The 24636-nt window shown below is 37.1% G+C and overlaps 1 protein-coding gene across 1 annotated transcript; it reads right to left on the bottom strand.

Moving 5' to 3' along the window:
- Nucleotides 1–4837: 4837 nt before the first annotated feature.
- Nucleotides 4838–22630, bottom strand: LOC139125866 (uncharacterized). The gene is made up of 10 exons (XM_070691961.1): nucleotides 22322–22630; nucleotides 16598–16761; nucleotides 15809–15942; nucleotides 15561–15704; nucleotides 10684–12181; nucleotides 9953–10077; nucleotides 9551–9706; nucleotides 8414–8692; nucleotides 7597–7734; nucleotides 4838–7232 (listed from the first exon to the last, which is right to left on the bottom strand). The coding sequence occupies exons 2-7, from the start codon at nucleotides 16686–16688 to the stop codon at nucleotides 9641–9643; spliced, it is 2058 nt and encodes a 685-aa protein (XP_070548062.1). The 5' UTR covers nucleotides 16689–16761; nucleotides 22322–22630; the 3' UTR covers nucleotides 4838–7232; nucleotides 7597–7734; nucleotides 8414–8692; nucleotides 9551–9640.
- Between the last annotated feature and the right edge of the window lie 2006 nt (nucleotides 22631–24636).

The following is a 24636-nucleotide window of genomic DNA, read 5'->3' as shown; positions in this document are numbered from 1 at the left end:
TCTATTGGTTGGCCATGGCTAACAGCTTCATCAATCCTTTCATCTATACCGTCTACCATGAAGGTTTTAGGGTATGCCGCATTCCCTACATTTTCCCTACCATGCTTGTCATAGCTGGAGATAAGTAATTTGACAGAAATTGTTATCTGTTGTTGTCTGCTAATTTGCAAAAACTATGTAAATAAAATCATTCGTCCCAAAGTCATCTTCAATGAATGACAACACCTTGATAGCCAATAGTCGGGAATCAGTGTCTTTCTCTCGTAATGAAATAAACTCTAACGTACGTGTTTCATTTACTTATTTCACAGACGGATTTGTGCAACCTTTGCACTCTTTGTCGGCGATCTGGGAGGCATTTCCTTTCAAGAATCAAAACATCTCCCTCGTTTGAAGGAACACTTAGCATTCGATCAAAGGGTACAACAGCGGGAAAGGCGGTGGTGTAAACCGATGAACGGCTGATAGAGATTAAATACGCCGCTGATCAGTTTTAGAATAATATGTAATTTGAATGATAGTTCGGCCGTTTGGGTTACTAGAAATGAAATACATTGCATTTTGCAGGACTTATTTAGGGAAGAGGCAGAAATTATAGGGGCGGTGTTTTTGGATGTTGGTTTGCCATTTTTCGCTCAACCATTTTTGAAGAGTCGTGAATACCAACGCTTGCTGTTTGGGAGGGTCACCGTTCTTGTAAGGCAAGATGATGCCGACGTAGTGCTTCGTCCAAAAATACCAAATAATAATATATGGGTGTATATTGTACAAACTATTAACATTTTTCCCGTAAAAAAGCTATATCGATACTGTTATATATACTTGATAATTCATGTGATTGTACTTTGCTTGAAGTGGAAGGTAAAAACTGCATGTATATACACGAAATTTGATTTTTTTCATCGTAAATGTTGGTTCACTATACATGGCAGTCTAAAAAACTATAAAACTACAACTGCGCTATCTGTGCATTTAAAGATGTTTGACCATTGATATAAATGTACTCGATGTAGAGGGTACAAGTGCATATGTATACAACAAATTTGTTTTTTGAATTTCACAGATAATGTTATTCCACTAGTATGCGAAAACAATACGAATACATTTTTTGCAATATAAACTAGCTAAATTTGTACATTTATGACTGTTTGACATTTTATCTAAATTTGCTAGATTAAAATAGAAAATTAGAGAATGCAAGTGTGAACAATATATGTTATTTTTGAATTTGACCAAAAAATGATGATTCACTCCTCATGCTCGCCTACTCGTAAAATATTAACCCTTTAAGCGCAAAAGTCAATTTTTGTCACCTTTATAAAATGTGCCCCAGTCAATTTTTTTAGATTTTTGCCACAATTTTGGTGAAAAATTGTAGCAAATGAAATGTCATGTCCATTTGATCCAAAATTATCAACAAAAATTACAGAAAAATTCATAAAAATTGGTAAAATGTTGCACTGAAATTTTGGTGGGAAAATTACAGCACTTAAAGAGTTAACGATTTTCCCCCACAAACCTGCTATATTGTGGATTATTATATTTATATGTTGTTAAATATTTACTTTTAGGCTGTACGAAGATTCTTGACAAACAATAATGCTGCCCTCTGTAAATTAAAGTCAACATTGCATCTATCATTTTTAGTTTTGAATGGCCAATTGTACTTCAAATAGTTGGTAGCATTACTTATTGAGAAATGTGATCTCTTTTTCATCGAATTATTTGAAACCTATTAGTGATTATGTGTAAAGATTAGATAGTATTCTTTGAATGTTCAAGGTTCAAATGAGCATTAATATGTCAATTAAGATCTCAATGATTTCCGTTGTGAGATTCAGGGGCAGGGTCACTTTTTTGCGCATGGAAATCCGGAAAGTCTTTAGTTTCTGGCAAACACTCTGAAGGGTCACTATTTTTCCTGCGTCATTCATACACCTCGGCGCGCCCTCCTCCCACCTGTAATTTCTCTCCAGTAACTTACTTGTAACCAGTATGGGAGACGCGTCAGTCGGGATTCATCGGTGAAAACTTTACCATGTAGCAATATGCGGAGTAAGGACTGCCAATTGACAAAAACGGCATTTTATATTTCTATTGGATGTTATGAAAATGAAAGTGTTACATATGACGTAAACTTTTAAAATAGTGTCTGTCTAAAGCAAAATAGAAGAAATCTGGTAAACGTCAAAGATAGAGCAAGGTATTGCAAATGGGATTGTTTGATTTTTACTATAGATGGTTTGTATTCGCAGACGCCTGTCCGTACAGTCGCTTATTGTTCATATCCATAGCCATTTTTCACTTTACAACTTACCAATTACCATGATCATTATTATTCTGCGGTCAAATAGTTTCATATTTCTATATAAGTAGGTTTCATAATTTCCCTGTCACGTCTTTACTACTTGAAATCCGTTATATGTTGGATGTTGTGAAATAAATTGATGAGTACATAATGAAAGTTTACAAAATTTTGTTTATTACTTGTCCATACATGGAGAGCTACTATCCCTGAGTGCAAGTACCATCACTTACATTGCTATTCGAGTTGTTAGAAGAGCGCCAATCATCAGACCCTCTTGTGAAAGAATACAGCAATTTCATCTTCAATGACTGCTTAGTACATTTGTGGTTGATGTTATTACAATTGTGGTTCATATTGCATTTGCGGAGATTATTACATGCAGGTTACAACTGCTGTCTGTCGCTGAAAACATCCTGAATAGTTGTGTGTGCGCAGCATTTTGCGCATGCTGTCAAGCTTTGTGTGTTAAGTTCATTCCTATTATTATTAATGTTTACCAAATGTATTTGAGCTCTGGTCATAGCTGCCCACCTGTTCTATTAGGCACAAGACTAAGGACATTATCCTGTCATCCTACAGCTCAATAAGAGGTATGTGAATCACCGCTGTAAACTCATAAATGAGGGCACTGTACCCCCGATTCAATTAATTTCATACCATACCTAAGCCTTCACTCAATGTTCTCAGCGTTTCCATTACTACCAGTAGCAGCATGTCTAAGTTAAGTGAATAAGCAGTGCAGAGTGCCTTTTCCTTATGGTTATTCCATTTTAACAGACCAGTGCAACCTTACTGCCTTTGGGGATGCAGTTGAAAGAAACATACTTGAAAAAAATCATTTTTTCATCTTTCCTACATCGAACTTTTAACGTATATTATTCCGCCATTGTACGTCACGTCTACGTATCACTTCCTCGAACTATAATTCTCCGTTTTTATACTTGTATGGTGGAAAGCGTTATTACTTTTCTCTTACTTTTTCACGTATTCAAAATTATTTGAGCTCCCATCCGAGATCTGTCATTCTATTCGTCTTCACCTCCCGCAGTGCCACATGTGAACTCCAATATGCGGTAGAAGTTTGCTCATTCATACAATAAATGGCGTCTCCAACTATGTTATCTGTCCAGTAACCCATACTTTCCATCTTCAGGAAAGTGTTCACTCGGGTCTGATTTTGCAATATTTCCGAATTCCATTATTTATAGAAAATAAAATGGCGTACCTTAAATCACTGACATCACAGAACAGATCGGCATTCATTTCGTTTATGTCCGTATCATTGGAGATGATACCATAATTGCCTACGTCTATTTCAAATCAAACCCTGACGTCAGAGGTTTACATAAGTGGTTTTCTGATATGACGGATCGGTTCATCGCTACCAATACGAGTCCATGGTGATATGAAATGTCAAAAGCGGTCGAAATTGAAATTTGCATATCGCAATATTCGCCGAGAACCGAAGAAGCATCAACGCTGCATTTGTTTTCAACATGCCAATGCAATACCATGAAATACTGGAAATATGTAAAATATGGTATGTCTAGTAATGCGCATACGAGATATATGATTGCTTTGTTTTGCGAATATTTCTTTCAAGTGTGATAGTCATTATAGATCTGTGGTCACTGCATGCAGTGACTTCCAGGCCTTACAGTGGTAAAATGAGCCTGGCATACAGGGGAATACGTGTAGATTGCCTTGCAAATGCGCACTAAATCCCTTGCATGAATTAGCTTCTATACTACTGACATTGTGCCCTTTGGATTAATTAGAATGGGGACAAGGACATCCCCTTCCTACTTGATACTCAAACATGAACAATTTTTTTTAATCAGGATATCATAAGGATTCCCCAGGCCGGCTTTGTCATGCCAAATTTCTGTATTGGCATCTTTCCATTTAGAAGTCGTCGTGTTGGTTCTACACCTCTACTTGCATTTTAAAACGTTACACTGCCTACCACTTATTATCTGGATGTTTTGTAAAGTGGACCTGATTATGCCCTGTGTTAATAGGTTACCTAATGCCTCTATGTCAATCTCTGACGGCTGTTTGCATGCAAAGGTTTGGTTAGATTTGTTAATTTGTGCTTTCAGAAAGCTTGCCGACTTTTGTACAGAGTTTTCAAGTGGCAGGATAATTGAGACTGCATTTTTGCCACAGAAAATACATGGTCGGTATGATGTTTAAGCCAAAAAGTCAATTTTCCTTATTGAACGTAGACTATAGTACTTCAAGTTTTCTAATAGTAACACAGCAACGAAAAACATGGCTGATGATTCCGTTGATAACACTACTGGGAAATTGAAGAAACGCTTACATTGTATGGCGACAAAAAATGGATCAGCTTGTTTCATTAAATTTAGTTCAATCTCCTTGAAATTGATCCTAAATCCGTTATATTCAAGAACCAAAACATGCGGCACACACTACGTACGCATACGTTTTTTTGAAAACATAACTTTAATTATTAATTTTAGAGTGACTGTTAACTGACGTTGACGTTGAGAAATGATTGTGCAGCATTAAATTGTACATGTGCATATACACTTTGTAATTGTAATTCCTCAACATTATCATTTTCTCCTTAACTGTGTGCATCGTTGTGTTTTTTTTCTTTTTCATCCAGAGCTTCCGTTTAAGCAAAATCCTGCGTATTTCACGCATATAGGCGACAGCAAGAGAATACCGCGAAAGTACAGACGTCGCCGTACTCTACATCTGATTTTAATCACATTGGCAAACTAGGTTGACATCTGCGTAATCCAATACGCATTGAAAAGAACACAGTCTCCGTAACAAAGACATGAGCACACGTGGTTTTCCTCCAATGCGTAGTTTATCCATGACTGAAAATAAAATGTTTGCTTTAAAAAATGTTCATTATAATATCTTATCCTACATCTTGTCAATTACGTCTGGTAAGTTATTTCCTTCACGTAGAATGTCAGCAATTTCAGCTAATGCTACGCGGATTCAGAAATAATATTTTTATGGCGGTCTGTACGCTCTTTACGAATATCGTGAACTTTTACCGCGTGAAGATGTCGTAAATGATCTGATGGTGATAACCATGGAAGGCCCAAGACTTGGCGAATTTGACTTTAGAGCAGCGATAATAGAGTTCAGGCAGCAAAGACATCGTCGGAACAAGTAGACAGAAAAAAGTAAAGAAATGAATACCGTCGATAGAGAATATAATACAATAGAACAGTATCACAGATTGTAAAACTCATCAAAGAAAAACACACTTTATTCATTGACTTTGAACCGGTTTTCGATATCGCGTATACAGCTATTGTATAAATACTCACATGTAGTTGTCAATGTACGCATTTTTGAGACATTTTACTCAAATAAAAAAATCATTTGCGTACAGCCTTACGCAGGTTTCAAAATCCTAACGGAAGCTCTGTTCATCTCTGTATGAATGTGAAATGCAAAAGAGACCTAGTCTTTCTCGATATGCAAGGACAAGAAACTTACCTCTTTTTGTAGTCGTGAGTAAAGATTCAAATATAACTAACACGATATTGGAACTAATTTGGGATAATTGGATGGTGAAGTAAGGTCGTTTTAACCTGCAAATATAAGGTCATCTGCTTTTCTTTTTAAGTTACACACTTGTTTGTATGAGTAATTTTTAATATTGCAACATTCAGCTATATGACACTCAAAAATTTGAGAAATGTGAAAAATATGAAGATCCAGTTATCCCATTGCAAATTATTTCAATCGTGTTAATTTGAGACCAATAGAAAAGTTCAAATTCGACATATCTGAAAAAAATATCTGTAGGGGAAATTCGAAAACCGGGACAAAAGACAGCAACAATTTGCATTACTTATATTGTAATTATTCACCGAAAACCCGCAATTTTAAACAATTGGAGGTGAGAGCAGTAAGCTTAAAAGGTCATCAATAATCCTGTTTGACAGCAGTGCATGGAACAGAGCAACGTTCTGATAAGAATTTCATGCATATATGTAAATTGAAATGCAACCGTTAAAATTACAATTTAGTGATTAGTGATCGGTGGTCGGGAAAATATTATGCAAATGTAATTAATACAGTACATTTGGTCTCAAATTAAGTTTTTAAAATGAAGACAATGGTATGCTCACTCTATATATATATACAAAGACTTCAAAAAATGTGTTATACTTAAAATCTTATCTTTTCATGAAAAAATAAATGTTTCATTCCTACTCTTCACTAAAAAGTACCAGAGGGTTATTTTGATAACAATAATAATATTTTGCCATGTATCTCAGTAATTATTCGTGATTGACAATCGCCACACGTTGTCCCTTATAAATACGATACACAAAACTGCTATGCCTGTACTGCCGAAAAAAATATGAAAGTCAACAGACTCGGTGTAATAAATTTAGTTATATATGTCCAAACACTTATAAACTATTACAGTGCACACAAATGTCTTATAAACATGTTGAAGTATTGTCGACATAAATCATTTTTCTTCTGATTTTCACAACACTAAACTTGAACTATTCCCGGATACCATTCAACGTAAATGAATCATCCGTTAAATTTACATTCGTTACTAATATAAAGATCATCATACCGCTAAGTATGGTATGCTACGAAGCAAGGACTGTTAATAGTACGCTTTAAAACCATCGACTCATTAAAATATTGGGAAGATATTTTACATTTTGACAACTCTTCCTATTACATTGGTTACGTAACTTGTTTACATCAAAAGTTAACGTACCAAAACATTGTCGATAATACAGTTTCATAATACAATAACAGAGAGCAAGTAAAATATTTTTTTTTATTTCGCAGCACCACTCAATATCGTGTTGTGTAGTGGAGTCCTTTTCTTGCTTGCAGACTTGGTAGCGTCACTTTTTAAAAAATCACAGCCAAAACGTTTTCTCAGGAGGGTACACTTCGATTGCAAAGAAGTTTGTTCACAAAGAGAAGAGAGAAAAAAATAATATAATAAATACAACAACAACAACAACAACAACAACATTATCATTATCATCATCATCATCATGCCTAAACAAAATGCTTGCTTAAAATAAAGTCTTTACATACAAATTAAAAAGCGAATCATTTCACCCTTACATATTTCTGTGCTAACATTCCTTATTAATTTTGCACGTTTTAAGAGAAAATGCAGAATAAATCCATGGCAAAAGAAACGTGGTTTTCTTTGTGCTAGTAAATAAGCTCCACACAGTAATGGTTAAACTAATCTGCCGTTTGCTAAACAACGTAGAAAGAATAGATCATATTGAATTTCTCACCTTTCTTATGGCACATCGGTGTTAGCTTCAAAGTGTCATAGAGCTCCTTAAGATATGGCAACACAATCTCGCGTTGGTATTGTTCCGACTTTTCAGTATCTTGTTTTTCATGGTAGAGAACTGCCAGGTAGTACATAGCTGAGATGAAGAGAACATAATCAATATGCATCTTGGAAGCAATATGTATTTGTGTTGCAGTTTTATGAATACAACTTGCCGTATTTGCAATTTCAGTATTCCTCCTGGGGCCAACGAACCCAGGCTGGGGGCGTTTGTAGTAACGTCCTCACTTAAGGTCAACAGTACACATTAGTAACCTTAGAGCAAATGCCACTAGTTACCGATTTGCTATAAATCCGGGCATAATTACTCGCACTTACATTTTCTGCCTGAGCGATATAAAAAACAATCAATTGTAAGGGTTTTGCCGGGGGATGTACGTGTACTTTGCTCGGTTTGAAAAATATTTAACACTCTTAATTACAAATGTTGAAAGGTTAGTGTAAATATTTTTCTAAATGCCTAGTAAATGCATATCATCGTCGCATTTGCATGATTTTTACTGCCATTAGTCACAAGCCTCTAAGTCTTGCGAAGAATGTTATGTTTTATATTAAAATTGTGGAAACCCTTTGGATAAGTTGATCGTACAAAATCTCAGCACATATCTCTAAAATGGTTTTGATTCTTCAGGGAATCAGAAGCATTAAAAGTATTTACCTTATTATCATAATGTAATTTGAACGGCTTGTGCGTGTAAATAATTGAGAATTATAAGTCAAAACATCTCATAGAAAGCGACCTGTAAGAAACTCACCTAGTTGACATGATTCATTTTTTGGTAGCATCTTGCCTCTTTTAATTTTATAAGCTTCCACCAGCAACTTCTCAGCCTCATGGAGGTCCCGGTTTACCCCGTCTTTGAGTAGGTAATTACGGGCTAAATTAGTCATATCAACTGCTATATCGACAGTTTTGGTTGTACCGTATTTTCGCTGCCAATTCCTTTTCTTTTTTTCCAGTGATTCATTAAAGTAATGGTGGGCTTTTTCGTAGTCCTCGACCTTTTGGTAGTAGCGCCCAAGCTGTTGCATTGCTAGGGAGAATAAAGGGGAATGGAAAATAACGTTATTTAAGGTAGGTAGATACCTTATAGACACATTCAGATTTTTGTTTTTTTCTCAGTTATAGAAGTCCAAACCCCCATAAAGCCCTGATTTTGAAAATCCGATCGTGTACAGTACATTGTCATTATTTGCATAATATTCACGTGAAAAGCGTTTCGCGGAACCTTCCAGAAATTGGTTTCTCCTCCATTTAGCGAACATACTGCACGATGCCCGCATAAAATTTGTGAATACAAATTACCCTTCTGGTAATACCCTTTGGTAATACCCTTCAAATCCGGGTCTGGGAGAAAAATCGCAGACACGGATTTGTAAGGTATTGCTAAGGCTTGTCAATGCATGAATTTCAACCGGAATCGTGCAGCGTGTTCGCTAAAGGAAGGAAAACCCAGTTTCTTTTTTTCTAATCCATACAGCCTGACCGAATTTCTGGTAATTATGGTCACTTTCTTTATTTCATTGCTAGATCTATTCGAAATAATAACGATTCGTCATATAGTTAGTAATTGTTCTTTGATTCTTGATGGTTATGTTGTCTCTCCAAGTCTCTTTTTCACCATATTTGTTTGTTTAGGTGTTTTGTATAACTCTCCATGCTATTTACGAAGCACCGATACGGCAAATACAGCACGGTTCTACTATTCATGACAAGACTGTATCACAATAGCGTTAATTACGTGATCGCAGAGTTTAGAATTTCGGTTGCGTCATTAAGAGATCTATCTTTTAATATGCACCTTATTGGAGTAAAGTACGGGTCAAAATACGGAATTTTCAAGGTGAAATCATGCTGCCTGTTCCCTGATAATTTTCAAACGTTGTCTTACCATGGGCAATGCTGTAGTTATCCAGCTCTCCTGGTTCTCTATTTCGAAAGTACTTCTCCTTCCGTCTTAGAGTTTCAAGCAAATGTTTCTCTACTTCCTTGCTCTGAGCTTCAGTTTCCATGGCATAGTGTAGTACTCTTCCAAGGCCTTGCATGGCTAAAGGGACCGAATCAAGAGATGTCATTAACTTTACAAAATAGAAAAATGTATAAACACGAATGTACAATCTATTGATAATAGACCGTACAAGTTTCAATATAGTAAGAGCGTTGAAATCACCTAAGAACATGTTTGGCTTTCGTTTGGGGACAGTAAGAACAACGATGAACAACTGAGGAATTCATATGTTCAGTACGAGCATGTTGACATTGTTAATGTACTAGAATGAAATACCAACTGTACCATAAATACGTGAGGGTCTTCTTTGCCATACACCTTCGTGAATAGCTCGATGCTTTTCTCAAAGTTAATCTTTGCTTCTTCAAAATTCTTCATATCAAAATTGACTTTTCCAATGTTCCTCATTACTGAAAAAAGTAGGAGTTGACTTTATGTTTTAAAGTTGTCATTTAAAGATAACGTAGTAGATGCTCACTAGTGGGATAACTGGGCTTTTTTTCGTAAATTGGTGACATCGTAGGTGAGTTTCAACATAGACCCTCGAGAAAAGGGTCTATGGTTTCAACGACCTTCAGTATTATTTTGTATATGTCCTAGCTACCCTAAGTGTTCAAAACGATGATTTTTTTTTTTAATTTTCACTTTCGTTTTGAAGAAACTCATGTGTTCTGGACACTCTTTGAATTACAAGCATTTTCCATCCTTTTAAGCACTTGTAAGATATTGACGAGAACTAGTGCAGTGAATGGTGATTTGAAATTTAAATGTCAATTCCGGCAGATCCAAAATAAAAATGTACAAAAAAGCTCTTAAAATGTAACAATTACAACATAGGAGAATTATGATAACAATAACTTGAATCATTATTGAGAAAAATATCTTCTGATTTGGAGCTTATAAGCTAGTCTAAGACTACTTTAAAACCGCTGAACATGAGCGATTCCATGCTAGTTATGACAATTGCCGAATAATGCGTTCTATAAATGCAGGGTATGTATTAAATATAAACATACCCTCAGCTAGGTAATCTTCACGTATCGGTTTTTGCCACATACTCAGCCTCGCCAGCACTCTATAGAGGACTTTAGCTTCGTCTGTAAGTTCCATTCGACGAAAGTAAACAGCCACAACAGAGAACAATTTATTGACATCGTCGAGGCCCTGGACATCATCCTCTTCAAGGGCTTGGATCTGTCTGGCCAATGCTAAGGTGTGAGAAGCTATAACAGAGTGTCGACCTCCAAAGGTATCATCACAAAGCACTTCGATTTGGTCAGCTTGTACTTCCTCTAGTTTAGGAAATAAATTTTCTAGCATGCTTATAGCATTGTTTAAGCTGTGTATTTTCTCTTCTGTCTTCGCAAGTTTGAATATTACAACTTGCACAATATGGTGCACAGAAAATGTACCGAGACGTGTCAAACTTCGTTGATGAGTTTCTCTGCTTACAGATGATTGACCAATCATCATTGAAGAAAATGAATACTTGCTCAATTTGCTGATTAGCTCATGCATGGCTTTCAGGGCATATGTTTCTTCCTGTGTCATTCTGAATGATCTCCTACCTATGCAGAAACTTCTTAGGTCTCCAGGATGAAAGTGTCTGGCTCCTTCTACCAACATTGCAATGTCGATGCATGGTGCTAAACAGCAACAGAGATGAAGGAACTCAGCGACCACTTTTTCTTCACAAAGAGCTTCATAAGACAACTTCCATGTCGTTAAAACGTGACCTTTATCTGGGTTTTCCATCTGAGAAAACACGCTTTCCTTGGTCACTTTACAGGCATTTTTCAAAAGTTCGATATCCTTGTCAGACATATGGATATGTCCCTGTCGTAGGCGCTCCGCCAGGGAAACGTCATCTTGTAAGGTTTTCAGTGACAGTAAGTCTCCCTTGAACTCGCTTCGAAGTACTGGTGCGAACCCAGGATCTAATCTGTTTGCTTTCAACCATCCTTCCAACGGGTCACTGAGGACATGCCTGAGAACCTCCGTGTCACACATTTCATACAGTTCCTTATACTTTGCAAATGTTATTTGCAATGCTGAAATGTATTGTATGGCTTGAAGTAATGCAATAGGTAAACCATGCAAGCCACCGCTATCACCCAGCCACATCAAAGCATCATACTCTTCCTTATCATCTGTTTTTAGATTCTCAAGATTTCTTTCCGCTTCATCAACAGAAATTTGTTCAGATCCATTGCTCGATCTCTTCGCTCGTAACAAAAATATTGCTGAGTCATACGTAGACAACACATTCACCCTAGTTTTCCGACGCCAGTCGGTATACCAGTCACCCCATCCATTAGACAGTCGTGTTGTAATCAGGACGTGGCCATGGTAAATGACAGGGTTGTTAGGCAGTATGTGTTTGATCAGCGAAGGGTCGTCGGCATCTTCTATCACAAGCAGCCATTCCTTGTGAGTCCTAAGCCATTCTAATGATCGGTTGCGGACTTCATTAGGTGAAAGGTCAATGATTTCATCAGGATTTTCTGTAGTTTTCTTTCATGAAGAAGGTGTAAAATATAGTGTGAAATTGTTGGTGCTAATGATACAGAAAAGTGGATATCTTCAATATTTTCATTAAATAATAATTTCAACAAATAAACACGCTGGTCGAGATATATGGTATGAGTCATATAAATGTCAAGTTGTGTGAATGAATGGCACTGATGGAAAATGTCGAATGTGACTACCAGGTACCAAAAAGAGTTACGTAATTCATCAACATTTCAGTAATTTTCTGTGGCAAGAAAACGTTAAAGTAGTGGCCCATTTCGTGAATGTATAAAAGTAAAGCAAATAAAAAAGTTTCTGATGGCCATAACTATGGTTTGATGTCTCCTGGTTCTGTCACTTACAGTTCAGCACCTCTGAATAGAAATAATATTTCCTAACAGTGACAAAAACTTCTTGTGACGTTGTTTGCTTCTGCTGCTCCTCGAAAACGAGCATGTTAGTACAGTCTTCTTAAACTTTCAATATCAAGTTCACTAGCCACCTATACAAGTTCATATAAGTACACTCCTCGTGTCAAGCTTGGCCAGTTGGTTATGATCGGTGTGACGCATAATTTTTGCACTCAAATAGTAATTAGCATGATATCATGCAGACCTATTAACACCGCGATTAATATCTCCTCCAACCAGCTGTTTCGCCTCTTGTTATAATCACTGCATATCAAATACCTGGCATTCTGACGTTAACTTCTGTTACCTCAAGCAGACATTGGTGAAATTCTACCACCACTGTTTCTTATGACTGGTTGGTTTGTTTGTTTTTCCATTATTCGTTAATAGATGGTGTTTACGTCGTTCTATACTCAAATCCACGTGTCCAATCGACCATGCTCTGTTAAAGCATTGTATACCAAAACAACAACAGCACAATCGACCGTTATGTGTTAATTGATGCTCCCTCGGCTTTGTAATCATTCATTTTTAAATGGATATTTCTTTTCAACAATAATCAATCAAAACTTACATACATAGCATATATAATAGTGCATTAACTCATCAATATGACTCAACTGAAAGATATCTATGTGACCTTTGAATTGCTCGATTAGTTTAATATCGTAACCTACGCCTTATACACTTTAATCTCAAGGGGGTGAAATCGCAAAAATGGAAGTATTGAATATGTAGGTAGCAGAGAATAGACACTACATTGACGAGAGTTTTGCAGAAATATATCATACGATCAGATTTTAGTCGGTTTACAGTCCTTTATGACAATTACCAGCCCTAGCGATTAAGAATGGGAATAGGTTTTGCCTTCCAACATAGAATTCCGGAACATTTGTTTACAATTACCTGTAAGATGTAGGAAGAAATAAACAGGTGTTTTCCCGAGTTATCCGAACAAGAGTGAGTTAGCAAAGGGAATCTACCGGCAAATTAGTATTTTGAACCATAGGTTTACTAAACGTTCCGCGTGAAAGTTGTAGTAAAGGCAATTGTCTTCATGCGGTTGTCCTCATAATACGAATTTCCTAAGGGAAGATGCCACAGGAATAAAGTCACTGACAATGCAAGAACGTCTTTAAAATGTGGCGTGTGAAGAAGATCTATGCTAACATCAAAGAAAGCTTTGTCCTTTAAAGCTAACCTGCCCTGTGAATGAATATACATAGAAAATTCATAATTTAACATACATCGCAGTCCGAAGCAGGAGGTGCTGTAACCTTTTATTGTCAAAAGCTGTATCAATATACCTTTAAAATGAGATGATGTAAAATTTGTACATAGCAGAGGGCTTCTTCTATAACGAATAGCGTAAAACACTACGATTGATCCCTAACCTCCTGTGCAATGTCATAAATGAATTAATTAATACTTTTGCAAAATTCGAACAAGTTAGAGCTCCACTTATTTACCTTGAAGGGCACTGGAAATAGAAAGACTTATAGCGTAACTTATGTGCGGTCTTTTCAGTTTAACAAAATATTTCCTACAAACCGGAACTTTTGTTGGAATATGTCACAATTTTTAACCAGCAGATAGTGACCTTTTATAACATTCCTCTCAAGCATTTTTGAAGTTGTTTAGTTTCAGTTTGGAACCTTGTTGAACTTTCTCCATTCAGGTAGTCTTAGCTTCCTCGTTCTGTGATGGGTTTGTGTTGTCAATATGATATGTCCTTTTACAGCTTTCTTTATCAAACAAGCACATTTATAAGAAATAAGTAGACTCCAAATAGGGAATGTCAAAATCTATGAAGGCCTTTCTCCGACCGCACAGTTGCCTCAAAGTGATTAGATCACATTACATTACCATATGATACACAGTTTAATGTCAGCAAAGGAGATAACATGGGGAAGTAGTTGAGGTACCAGTCCGATGGTAAGATCGACACCTAGTAAGTCCAAAGTACAAATACTATCATTTAGACTCGAATATGGTGTTATGCAACTGAGTAAGGCATTTTATTGCTTCATTTGTAATGAGTGGTGGATAACTTTTTGTACAACAGGGTAATGGCTTGTTGGATTGAACAAAAGAAAGCAAAAGAAGTCCAATCGTCTCATATTTGTGCGACCACGCTGGAAAAAATAGAACTATCGGTACCATTTTTATGAGAGTCTCAAGACTGAATTGTTACAACTAGAGTAGAAAACTGGCCACGCACTGGACTGAGCAATACACCAAATAACTCTAACCAGGAAGATTCTTTGCTTGACGTACAGCAACCGACTGATATCATCGGTGTGCACTATCTTGGTTCTACTATTAATGAAACGCAAATAATGTCTGTGCTGTCTCTGTTAATTTTTTGTATTCCGAGAGTCCATATGCGAACTTCGTTTACATCCAAATTGGTATATTCGCGTATTTTCTTCTCATTATCACAATCGTCAGTCAATGTCTTTTTTGTTTCTTTTATGACTGATATATTATTTATGACAAGTATCTATTTTAACCAATTCTTGAACCTAAAGATCGATAAGGGTCCCGGAAAAACATTGTGCAGAAAAAAAATTGCGATAAAAGACGATGAAAAAGCAATTCAGACAAATTTATCATAATAAGAATTTTTGAGAGGCATACAAACTTAGATACTTTTTTACACACATTTGTGACTAGATAGACAGATAGACACACAGACACACATACACAAATAGACACATACATACATACACATACACACACACATACATACATACATACACACATACATACATACATACATACATACATACATACATACATACATACATACATACATACATACATACATACATACATACATACATACACACACACACTCACACACTCACACACGCACGCACGCACGCACGCACACACACACACACACATACATACATACATACATACATACATACATACATACACGAAGTCACTCGATCAGAAACACTTACCTCGATCAGTTCTTGTAGACCATAATTGATATACGCGTTTGATAACCCTCTTATGATGAACACATGGTCGTACATTCGCCAGTTATTCCACACATACTGTGTCACTATTTCCGTTTTCCCACATCCGCCGAGTCCGCATAATATCTTCAAAATCAAGATAGATTTACTTAGTAATAATAATAATTTGTTGCACTAAGCAAAGAGAATGTCACCAAAATCAATATTATGAGACACAAAAGATCCATTACCTGTACGAACATAGGTGGTTTTTCCACATGTTTTTGAACATGAGCTTCGAAGTTGGAAGCTATGTCTCTTAGTTGTTTATTATGACCAGAACCGGTGAATGTTTGAGATGGCTGTCTCAACACAAACGGCAATTCTGTCAAGAACAAAAAATGAAGATTTTTTCATTGGCAACACAGACAAGTGTATCTTCTTGTCTATGTTAGGTTGTACAAAGTATCTCTCATAATCTATGTTGACCATTATCAAAGTAAAAATCAATTGAAATTGGTCACTGGATGTAAATCATAGCCAGCCGAGCTTGCGTCAGAACATTTCGTGGCGCTCACAAAATGTGTACACGCAACAGTTTTTATGCGAAACCCAAAAATCTTTCTAATCGAGTGAAAAAATCTTAATTGGCCCTTGATCTGAAAATATGTGTTATGAAGTTGCTGATACCATCTCACATAAAATGTCATAAAAACAGGGTAAGGTACCTTTAATTGCAGGCATATGTAACGATTGACGAAATTTACTCTCTGCAGCATGAAATTGATTGTTTGTTCTGAATTTAAAAAATCACTGAGGTTTCAGTTTAAAGCAAGCATTTCATTTATACATGACTAAGAAGAAATTTTCGTAAAAAAATTGACCATTAATTTGCACAAATATCCTCTTTATGTGCAAATGTACGTCCTTGGCTATATACTCCTCAATAATTAATACAGTTACAGTAACCATTGTGTTTTCAAAGATACAGAAATATACGCCGCACCATATAAGAAACATGTTATATTTTAATTGTGTACCTTTTCTCTTGGTTTGCCTAGGTTCCTCCTCCGTGGATGCAGAGGTGTCTGCAACTGATCGATTATACGGACTTACAATATTTGTTGCCATGTTTTTATAAATTACCACAGACTTTATTTTCCTGCGTGCCTTCTGGACCAAAGGTGGTGCCAAATAAACTTATCTAAAAAGGAAACAACAGTAAAAATTGTTGATTTGAAGGCAGCGTAACACACTTATTCGTAAAAAATAAGTTTCTTCCATATGAACATATATCATTCGGGTTAAAATGAAACACGTCATGTGCATTGGCGCCCGATGTCAACACAAGGGTTTCTACGAGTAAAAATGAAAGCTTAAGATATACATTTCCCCCTCACAATAACAGTATAGAAAAATCACCATTATCTGAAGCCAATCAGGCTCAGGCACTCAATTGATATCCCTTAACTGGTGTATTTGGCCATTTATACTGAGAGCGACGGTTTGTGCAGCAAATAAACCCACCACCCATTTGTGTTGTAGAGAGAAAACACACTGTACAAAGTACATCAAGATTCAATAATGCGACGTAACGAGTCCGTCCTGTATTTTTTTCGAAATGACAGCTTCCCCAGTGTCTCAAGTGAATTATACAGTGAACCTGCACGCGCAAAAACGAGGTTTTGTGCAGTATTCAGTAGTTCCAATACGACATGGTTTACTTTCATTGCGTGACTGTAAAAATAGCGGACGCCAGACGCGTCTTTACGCGTTCAAAATGTAGATGTCGGTGTTAAAATTTGAACGGCTAGTGTTCATATTGTTAACACTAGTGTTCATATTATTAACAATGATGTTCTAAACCTGAACACGTAGTGTTAACAACCATCTCCTTCAAGTGTTCAAAAACTCAGCATGACAGAAATTTTGCAATACTGTAAAACAATTAACAATCTTTAGTGTTTTTTACTCTACTATGGCTATATTAAATTTACTACTGCATCGCTGTTAGGCAAACGTACACGGATTTTGATGTAACGAATTTCCCACTAAGTGAAAAATATCTCCGGTCTAAAACTACTGAAAGCATGTTTTTTCTAAAACAGAAAGTATACAAAATAATTTTACACGTTTATTACGGGTTGAAATTTGGAAATTTGGAAAAGAAAATCAGATAACCACCATGAACGTTTTAATTTTAACATCGGCGTGCAAGAGGCGTTCTACTCCTTAACACTTGGTGTTCAAGTTTGGTGCCTCTTCTTATCCCGTCATGCATCAAAACGGAAGTTGCGACATTTTTCTTGAAAACGCACGCTGAAGTCGTGATCGTGCGGAAGCAAGGCCAGAAAGGTAAGTTTTCTCTCCAAAATAGTAAAAGGTGTTGAATTTTGAAGCATCTGTATTATTATCCTATGAAATTATTTGTGTAGTACTTTGGAATAGCTAAAATACATGAAGAAACCTTTTTTTCTTTCAGTGGCTTGTATACCATACACTAGTTGTAAATACGCAGCGGTGTTTTGGGCCATGGGGTATCGATCGCAGTCGGGTCAAGGGTCATCACCGCACAACTGTGGCGATGACCCTTGACCCGAGCGCGATCGATATGCCACACACCGCTGCGTAATCACAGCTAACACATGTCTTTTAGTAATCACAATCGCATATAAAACATTAGGTAAACATCGCAGAGTGTACACTCTATTGTTTCAGCATATGAGAGTTGGCCTTGCTTTTACTTTTCATCAGTTGATGACAAGAAGAAGCCAATATTTTGTAACAGTATCGAAAAGAGGCACACCTTGTCTTTCATTTAAAGTCTCATGTCGCCATATTACCTATTGTTGCATTATTTTCAGGATGTGAAAAGTTGGATTTACCTGGTAATCGAAGAGTTATTACAGAAGCTGATGGTATAGAAATTGAAGAAGATGAGTGTAGAGGTAGCTGTCTGGAAACAAGCTTGAAAACCTCAGTTCATCTCTAATGTAGATTTAAACTTCCGAGGGTCAGTAACTGAATTTTGATAAGTTTCTGTATCTTTGTTCTGAATTTATCTAAGCTTTGGTAGAACGCTATGATCAACTAAATGTTACTGGAGGAATAACCTTTCAAATACGTGTAGTCTCCTTTATCAGATGCAATGGTGGAATGAAGATTTAAAGCAGAAAGCGACTGAAAATTCAGAGTGAAAAATGTACACTCTGAATTTCTGAAATTTTCACTCTGAATTTTCTGTCGCTTTCTGCTTCAATTCTTCCTTGCACCCTTGCCTGATGAAGGACACGTCACGTCTTTGAAGGCTTATGCTCCAGTAACATTTAGTTGATCATAGCCTGCTACCAAATCTTAGATTATTTTGTATTGTAGATCAACACGTCTTTTGTTCTCGATTTGTTTCTGTTTTTTAGCTTTGCTTTCAGCGACGCAGAGCTTATCTAATAGGTGAATGTGAGACATCGTCCTCAAATTTTTACATCCCAAGCTTTTCTTCAAAACGGTCAGTACGATTCCTTTAATATTTGGAGTACAGGTTTCCAGAGATTACCCTAATCATATATGTTCAAATTATGGTGAAATACGCAAATTTGTATTTTTGAGGCAAAGTTTGCTCTTTTGGCAAAAATCTTCTTCAATATTTGTTAAACATGTCCCTGAGAATGACCTTCGTAAAATTTGTGCTAGTTGTGATGAAATATTCAAATCTTTATTTTTCATGGCAATTTTTTTTCGTTTTGGTCAAAAAATCCTTAAAAATCTTCTTCAAAACTACTTAATGAACAGCTTTGATATTTTTGACATAAATCTCTGCGGATTATAGCTTTTTCAGATTGTTCAAACTATGCAGAAATATGCAAATTTGTATTTTTGAGACATAAGAGACATAAAAGACATTTTTAAGACTTAGGGAATTATCAGAATGTGATATATTCAAGTTATAATGAAATCTGCAAGTTTTTATTTGGGGGTCAATTTTTACCATTTTTGGACAAAAAATTTGTATCTTAAAAATTACCCGTCTGGTAGCTTTGATATTTGCTACACATATGTTTTGGAATGATCTCAATTTGACATGTCCAAATCATCGTGAAATCTTCAATTGTGTATTTTTGCAGTGTTTTCCTCTGACAAACTTTACAAAGTGGCCATGTTTATTTTCCAATTTTACACTAAATAATTGTATTTTAGTCAACTAATTTTTGTAAATTTTTAGAATAAAATAATTTTACTGAATATCAGTGGTCCGTTATGTTATTTCCAGGCTTGAACACCCCTGAACGCCAAAAGTTAATGTGTTCAACAAGTGCATATCATGTGTTCAATCCTTTAACACATTTATCGTTGAACGGCGTCCATGCGTTCAAAAAGTGTTACAGCCCTTTGAACGCGTAAATGCGTTCAAATTTTTGAACACATTTCATGTGCAACGTGTGTTCAGATATGGAACACCATGTGTTCAATAAAATGTCTGATGAACACATAGCGTTCAAAATCTGCACACGTGTGTTCAAAAATTGAACGTTGGTTGAACACGTAGTGTTAAATTTCTGAACGTCTAGACGCGTTCAAAAAGTGTTACAAAAAGGCGTTTAATTGGTGTTCTATCCTTGAACACTTAACTTTACAGTGTGGGTGACTGGGAATTCGTCGCATTATGTTGACTACTTTGAAGTCAGATCACGCCCGCAACAGTCCGTCTTATCATGTTGGGTCTGACCTCAGACTGACACAATCCAGACAAAAGCCGGCCAGCATAAAGCTGCCTATTCACATCTTTGACTGTAAGTGTCGTTCACTCCTGTCGAAATCTGCTCCCATTCACATTATACGTTCAAGGTTTTATCCGTGGACCCTCTTTTAAGGGTCTATGATTTAACATGCGGCTACAACCTAGCGAGTTCTTTTGATGAGAATATCTATACTAAAGAGCAGAAAAAACTATTGCACGTGAATTTTGTCAAACCACCCGAAAGCGTAATTTAAGGATTAATAATGAGTGTGTACATGCGGGAAGTCAATGGTCCGTGCAAACCAAAATAAAACACCAAATGTTACATATTGGAACAAACCAAAACCACAGTCATTTTGACTCGCTGACTGAAAAATGATGACTCCAAACTGCTTGCAGTATGAGGAAGCAAGTAATTTTGAAGAAGTGATGGCGAATACATTGACTTCTTACTGTAGCCCCAAGTAATATTTTGCGCATGGATGGAACTTATTTCGTATCAGATGTTTGGAGTGACGAGAAGGTAGGCAGCGTAATTCTGAAATGCCACGTCCTTACTGTTTTAAAGTAAAAGCATCATAATAGTAGTATTGCCTCAGTGGAAGATACAAAAATATTTAATCTGATTTTGAAGCCACTCATAATTAAATCATAACAATCAAATTTAATGAATCGACTGCTGACTGCAGAAAGTGGTCCCTACGACACTGAAGTCCACATACAATATTGTCATTATAGCGTCTTATCTGTACCGTACGTGTTGCGAAATTCAATATTTTACCATGCGGAGAGAAAACGATTTGCATTATTCCTTGTTATACTGAATACGAAGATGTTATCGACTAGTTACAACTGACAAGATTACTGTCATTATTTTGCAGCACCATTTTTCCAGTAATTCACGGCGTTTCGTACGTTATTATGGCCTACTCGATCAGTGGAGATAACCCTTTCACGTAAGTGCATCATTGTAAACGGCCCAAAAGGCTCGAAACTATTTGAAAACAATGTTAACTTATTATTGAAATTGACTGTCTTTGCTAGATCCGTAACGAACTATAATGCGAATAGCCAGGTCCTTGCTTTAACAGAGTTTACCTGACTGCTGACCTGTTATTGTAACGATCGCAATGCACAAACCAATGGACCATTTCATTGTGTGGAGAATGTAATTTGCGTTTGCATAGATATAATGGCCATTGACACACAGCCCAGATTACATGCACAGCAGCCTAGTGGCAAGTGAGCAAAATTTGCACTGTTGATTATCACAATAAAATGCCGTGGTGGAATACAACGAAATCGCGTTAGTCTAAACTTACCTTCTATGGAATGCAAATCAACACTATGAGAGCACATTTACCTGTGAACAATTTCCGAAAGCATATATTCGACGCTCCTAGGACTAATATCACATAAAACGGACAAAGGCGAGAACGACAAAAGAAGTGGCTTTCAGTGTGACCTCTAAGAAAGGTCATCGTCGTGGAAACGCCGCCTTAAGAGTAACATGGCACAAAGCATTGTTGTTTAGTAGTTACCGTTTATTGCTAGGTAGACCGCTTCAGGCCTTGTTAAATAAAAATAAACAATAGTCATATGTATTTTCTCACATTTTCAAAATCAAGGTATGCAGCGCGCTGACTGGGGCGCACTTAAACTTAAATAAAAACTATTGCCTTGTGTTAAGCATAACTTTATACATGAGCCTTTTAAGTTTGTGTTATGAGTATTCACAAGATTTTGTTTCTTTCCTAGTCGGAAAACTACATAGGAAGGCGTGTACTTACGTAAAATGAGACTTGTCATTGCACTTAGTTAGAATTCCTGACAAATTATCAATACATCTATGCTGAACTAACCCCGCCAGCGACCAAGCGACCTTAATTTAAACAGGAAGTTCATGTCGGAAAATAGTCCCTCCGGACTCCTTTTACTGAAGCAGTGCTAGCGTAATGCAGTCTATAAATGCATGTTCCGTATTCTGTGCAAGAACCCAATACTTTTCAACAGAGAACATGAGGCTTACCTTCTTATACTGGAGTATACTCAAGGTGCATGTCAGTTTTTCAGTAACTCTCCAGTTCTGCTTAAATCACTGATCATATTTAAAGTGACAACAATTGTATACGACGGCAGTCGCTATCTTTCACCATTTTACTACTGGCAGTACTTTGCATAACCCCATTTCAATTGGGAGTTTAAAGGTAACGTACAGTATTATTCTACCTGGACGCTGCGGGCGCAGCTTCAAAGGAGGGAAACCAAGGATATCCGAACTGCAAGAAGATAAACGATACAAGCGTTTAATTTTTGTATTTCATTTGCGACGTTCAATACCCATATGCAATAAAAGGAAAATGAAATGTGAGACACCGTGAGGCAATGTTTATGGTACCGGTCTCACTATTGGATGATTGTGAGCTAGAGACCCGGTATAACAAACTCAATGTCAGACAATTGGTAGCGGGTTATAAAAGGGTACCTCACCCTGTACCTTGGCGTTCGCCTGTTGCGTGATTGATTGAATAAAAAGGACAGTGGGGTAAAGCCAGTCGATAATGTCTGGGGAAGTCTGGTCGGGTTGAATTGTATGAGAGTTACAAGTATGACGAAGTTCCAAATGACGAAATATAATGAAATGGGGACATTTTCCAAAAACAAATCCGATATAAACATGGGCACATATATACCCATGGTAATTTATAACGATCGATCAATCAATAACGTTGCTGCACATCTATTTCAATGTTCAGTCCGTCATTGACAGATTCGTTGGTACCCATTTAAACTCTGGGTTTTTTTATTTCGCAGTCCAATTTTGCGTTTTAAGAATTGGAGAAACCAAGGAAAGAAATTTACATTCGTTCGGGGGAGGGGGCTTGGGATCAAAAAAAATGAGAAAGGTGAGACTTTAACTTACACGTTTCACAAAAAAAGGCCAAAGTAATTAAATTCTTTGTTTTGCGTCCCCACCCGCTTAGGTATTTTAAAGGTTTTCATGAAAAACACACACTGTATTTGAATAGGAAATTTTAGGACATAACCGCTTAGCTTTTCTGATGTGATGTCCACATTTCGATCGGCTATGGTGTTCTCTGACAGTATTTATAAATTATGGCTATTTTTGAGAATAATTTTGTTGGATAAAGTGCTTATTGTTGCATTTGTCATTTGTTCGCCGCAAGGTGAAACACATCAATTTATCACTTTTTAAATTAATAACCTTTCTACTATTTTTATGTTTTTTTTTCCTTCCTAGGGTCTTGATTTGCTTGACCTTATCAAGCCAATAATACTGGAGACAGTTTGTGAATTGTACGATCACAGAAAAGGAAACTTGGACCGGGTTTGGTCTCTGCTTGGTTGTTCGCATGATTAGTTTCATGTCCCCGTCGGCTGCGAGTTCGGCCTCATCAGTCGCGTCTAGCGAACCGTTTTTGGTGGTAATAAAGTCCGGAATGAGTAACGCTTTACGCTCACTTTTCACAGGACTCTGGTCGTTGGTACGTTTGATGTGCTGGTCTGATATGATGTCCTTGAGCGCAGTGTCACCTAACTCTTCGAGAAAGGCGTTCAGGTCGCTATTTTTGGCCAGGGGACTTCGTAGTCACCTCTGGTGCCGCCACCGTAGCTGCAGGTTGGTCTGGAATTGCCTGTTGCTGGGGATCCGGAGGAGCTGGGTTTGCGCATAAGTTGGTCCGTGCGTGGCGGAGCACTCAGCGTTGACGGATAGGCAATTCAAGAGCGATGATGTCTTCGTTGCTGAGGCGTTTGAGTACGTCCGCGTCCGTCGATGGGATGGCCTGTGCCGTTGGTACGTTGAGTGTGCCTTCTGTGAGGCCTGCTGTCTCGCACCACGCTTGGAAACTGTGTTCGTTGTCTCCAATTGTTGTAGGTAATAAATGGTTGGTTGGCGGGAACAATAGCTTGTGGACGAAGTACTATCACCATAGGGAGAAATTGCGAGACTACAGTGAGAAAATGACGCTTTCTCGCAATCAGTGAGAATCTGTTCTTATTCTCACCGCTGTCGGTGAGACAATTTTAGAGAAATGCACTCCTTGACGAGAATCAAGTGTGAGAACAAATTCTCACCGGTGAGAATGGAAATTCTCACCAAGTACAGTGAGATTTAAAATTCTGATTCATGCCAATGAATGGGTAGTCTTGCTGATTCTCGCCAATGAACGGCGAGTCTTGATGATTCTCGCCAGTGAATTTCAATTCTCACTGTACTTGGTGACAACTTCCATTCTCACCGGTGAGAATTTGTTCTCACACTTGATTCTCGCCAAGGAGTGCATTTCTCACCAATCTCCAGTGGAAATTAAAATTTTCTCA

This window comes from Ptychodera flava, assembly GCF_041260155.1.
Source record: "Ptychodera flava strain L36383 chromosome 3 unlocalized genomic scaffold, AS_Pfla_20210202 Scaffold_26__1_contigs__length_13983176_pilon, whole genome shotgun sequence".
Taxonomy (NCBI): Eukaryota; Metazoa; Hemichordata; class Enteropneusta; family Ptychoderidae; genus Ptychodera; species Ptychodera flava.
Note: the sequence above shows the minus strand (reverse complement) of the source record. Positions and strands in the feature narration are given on the sequence as shown.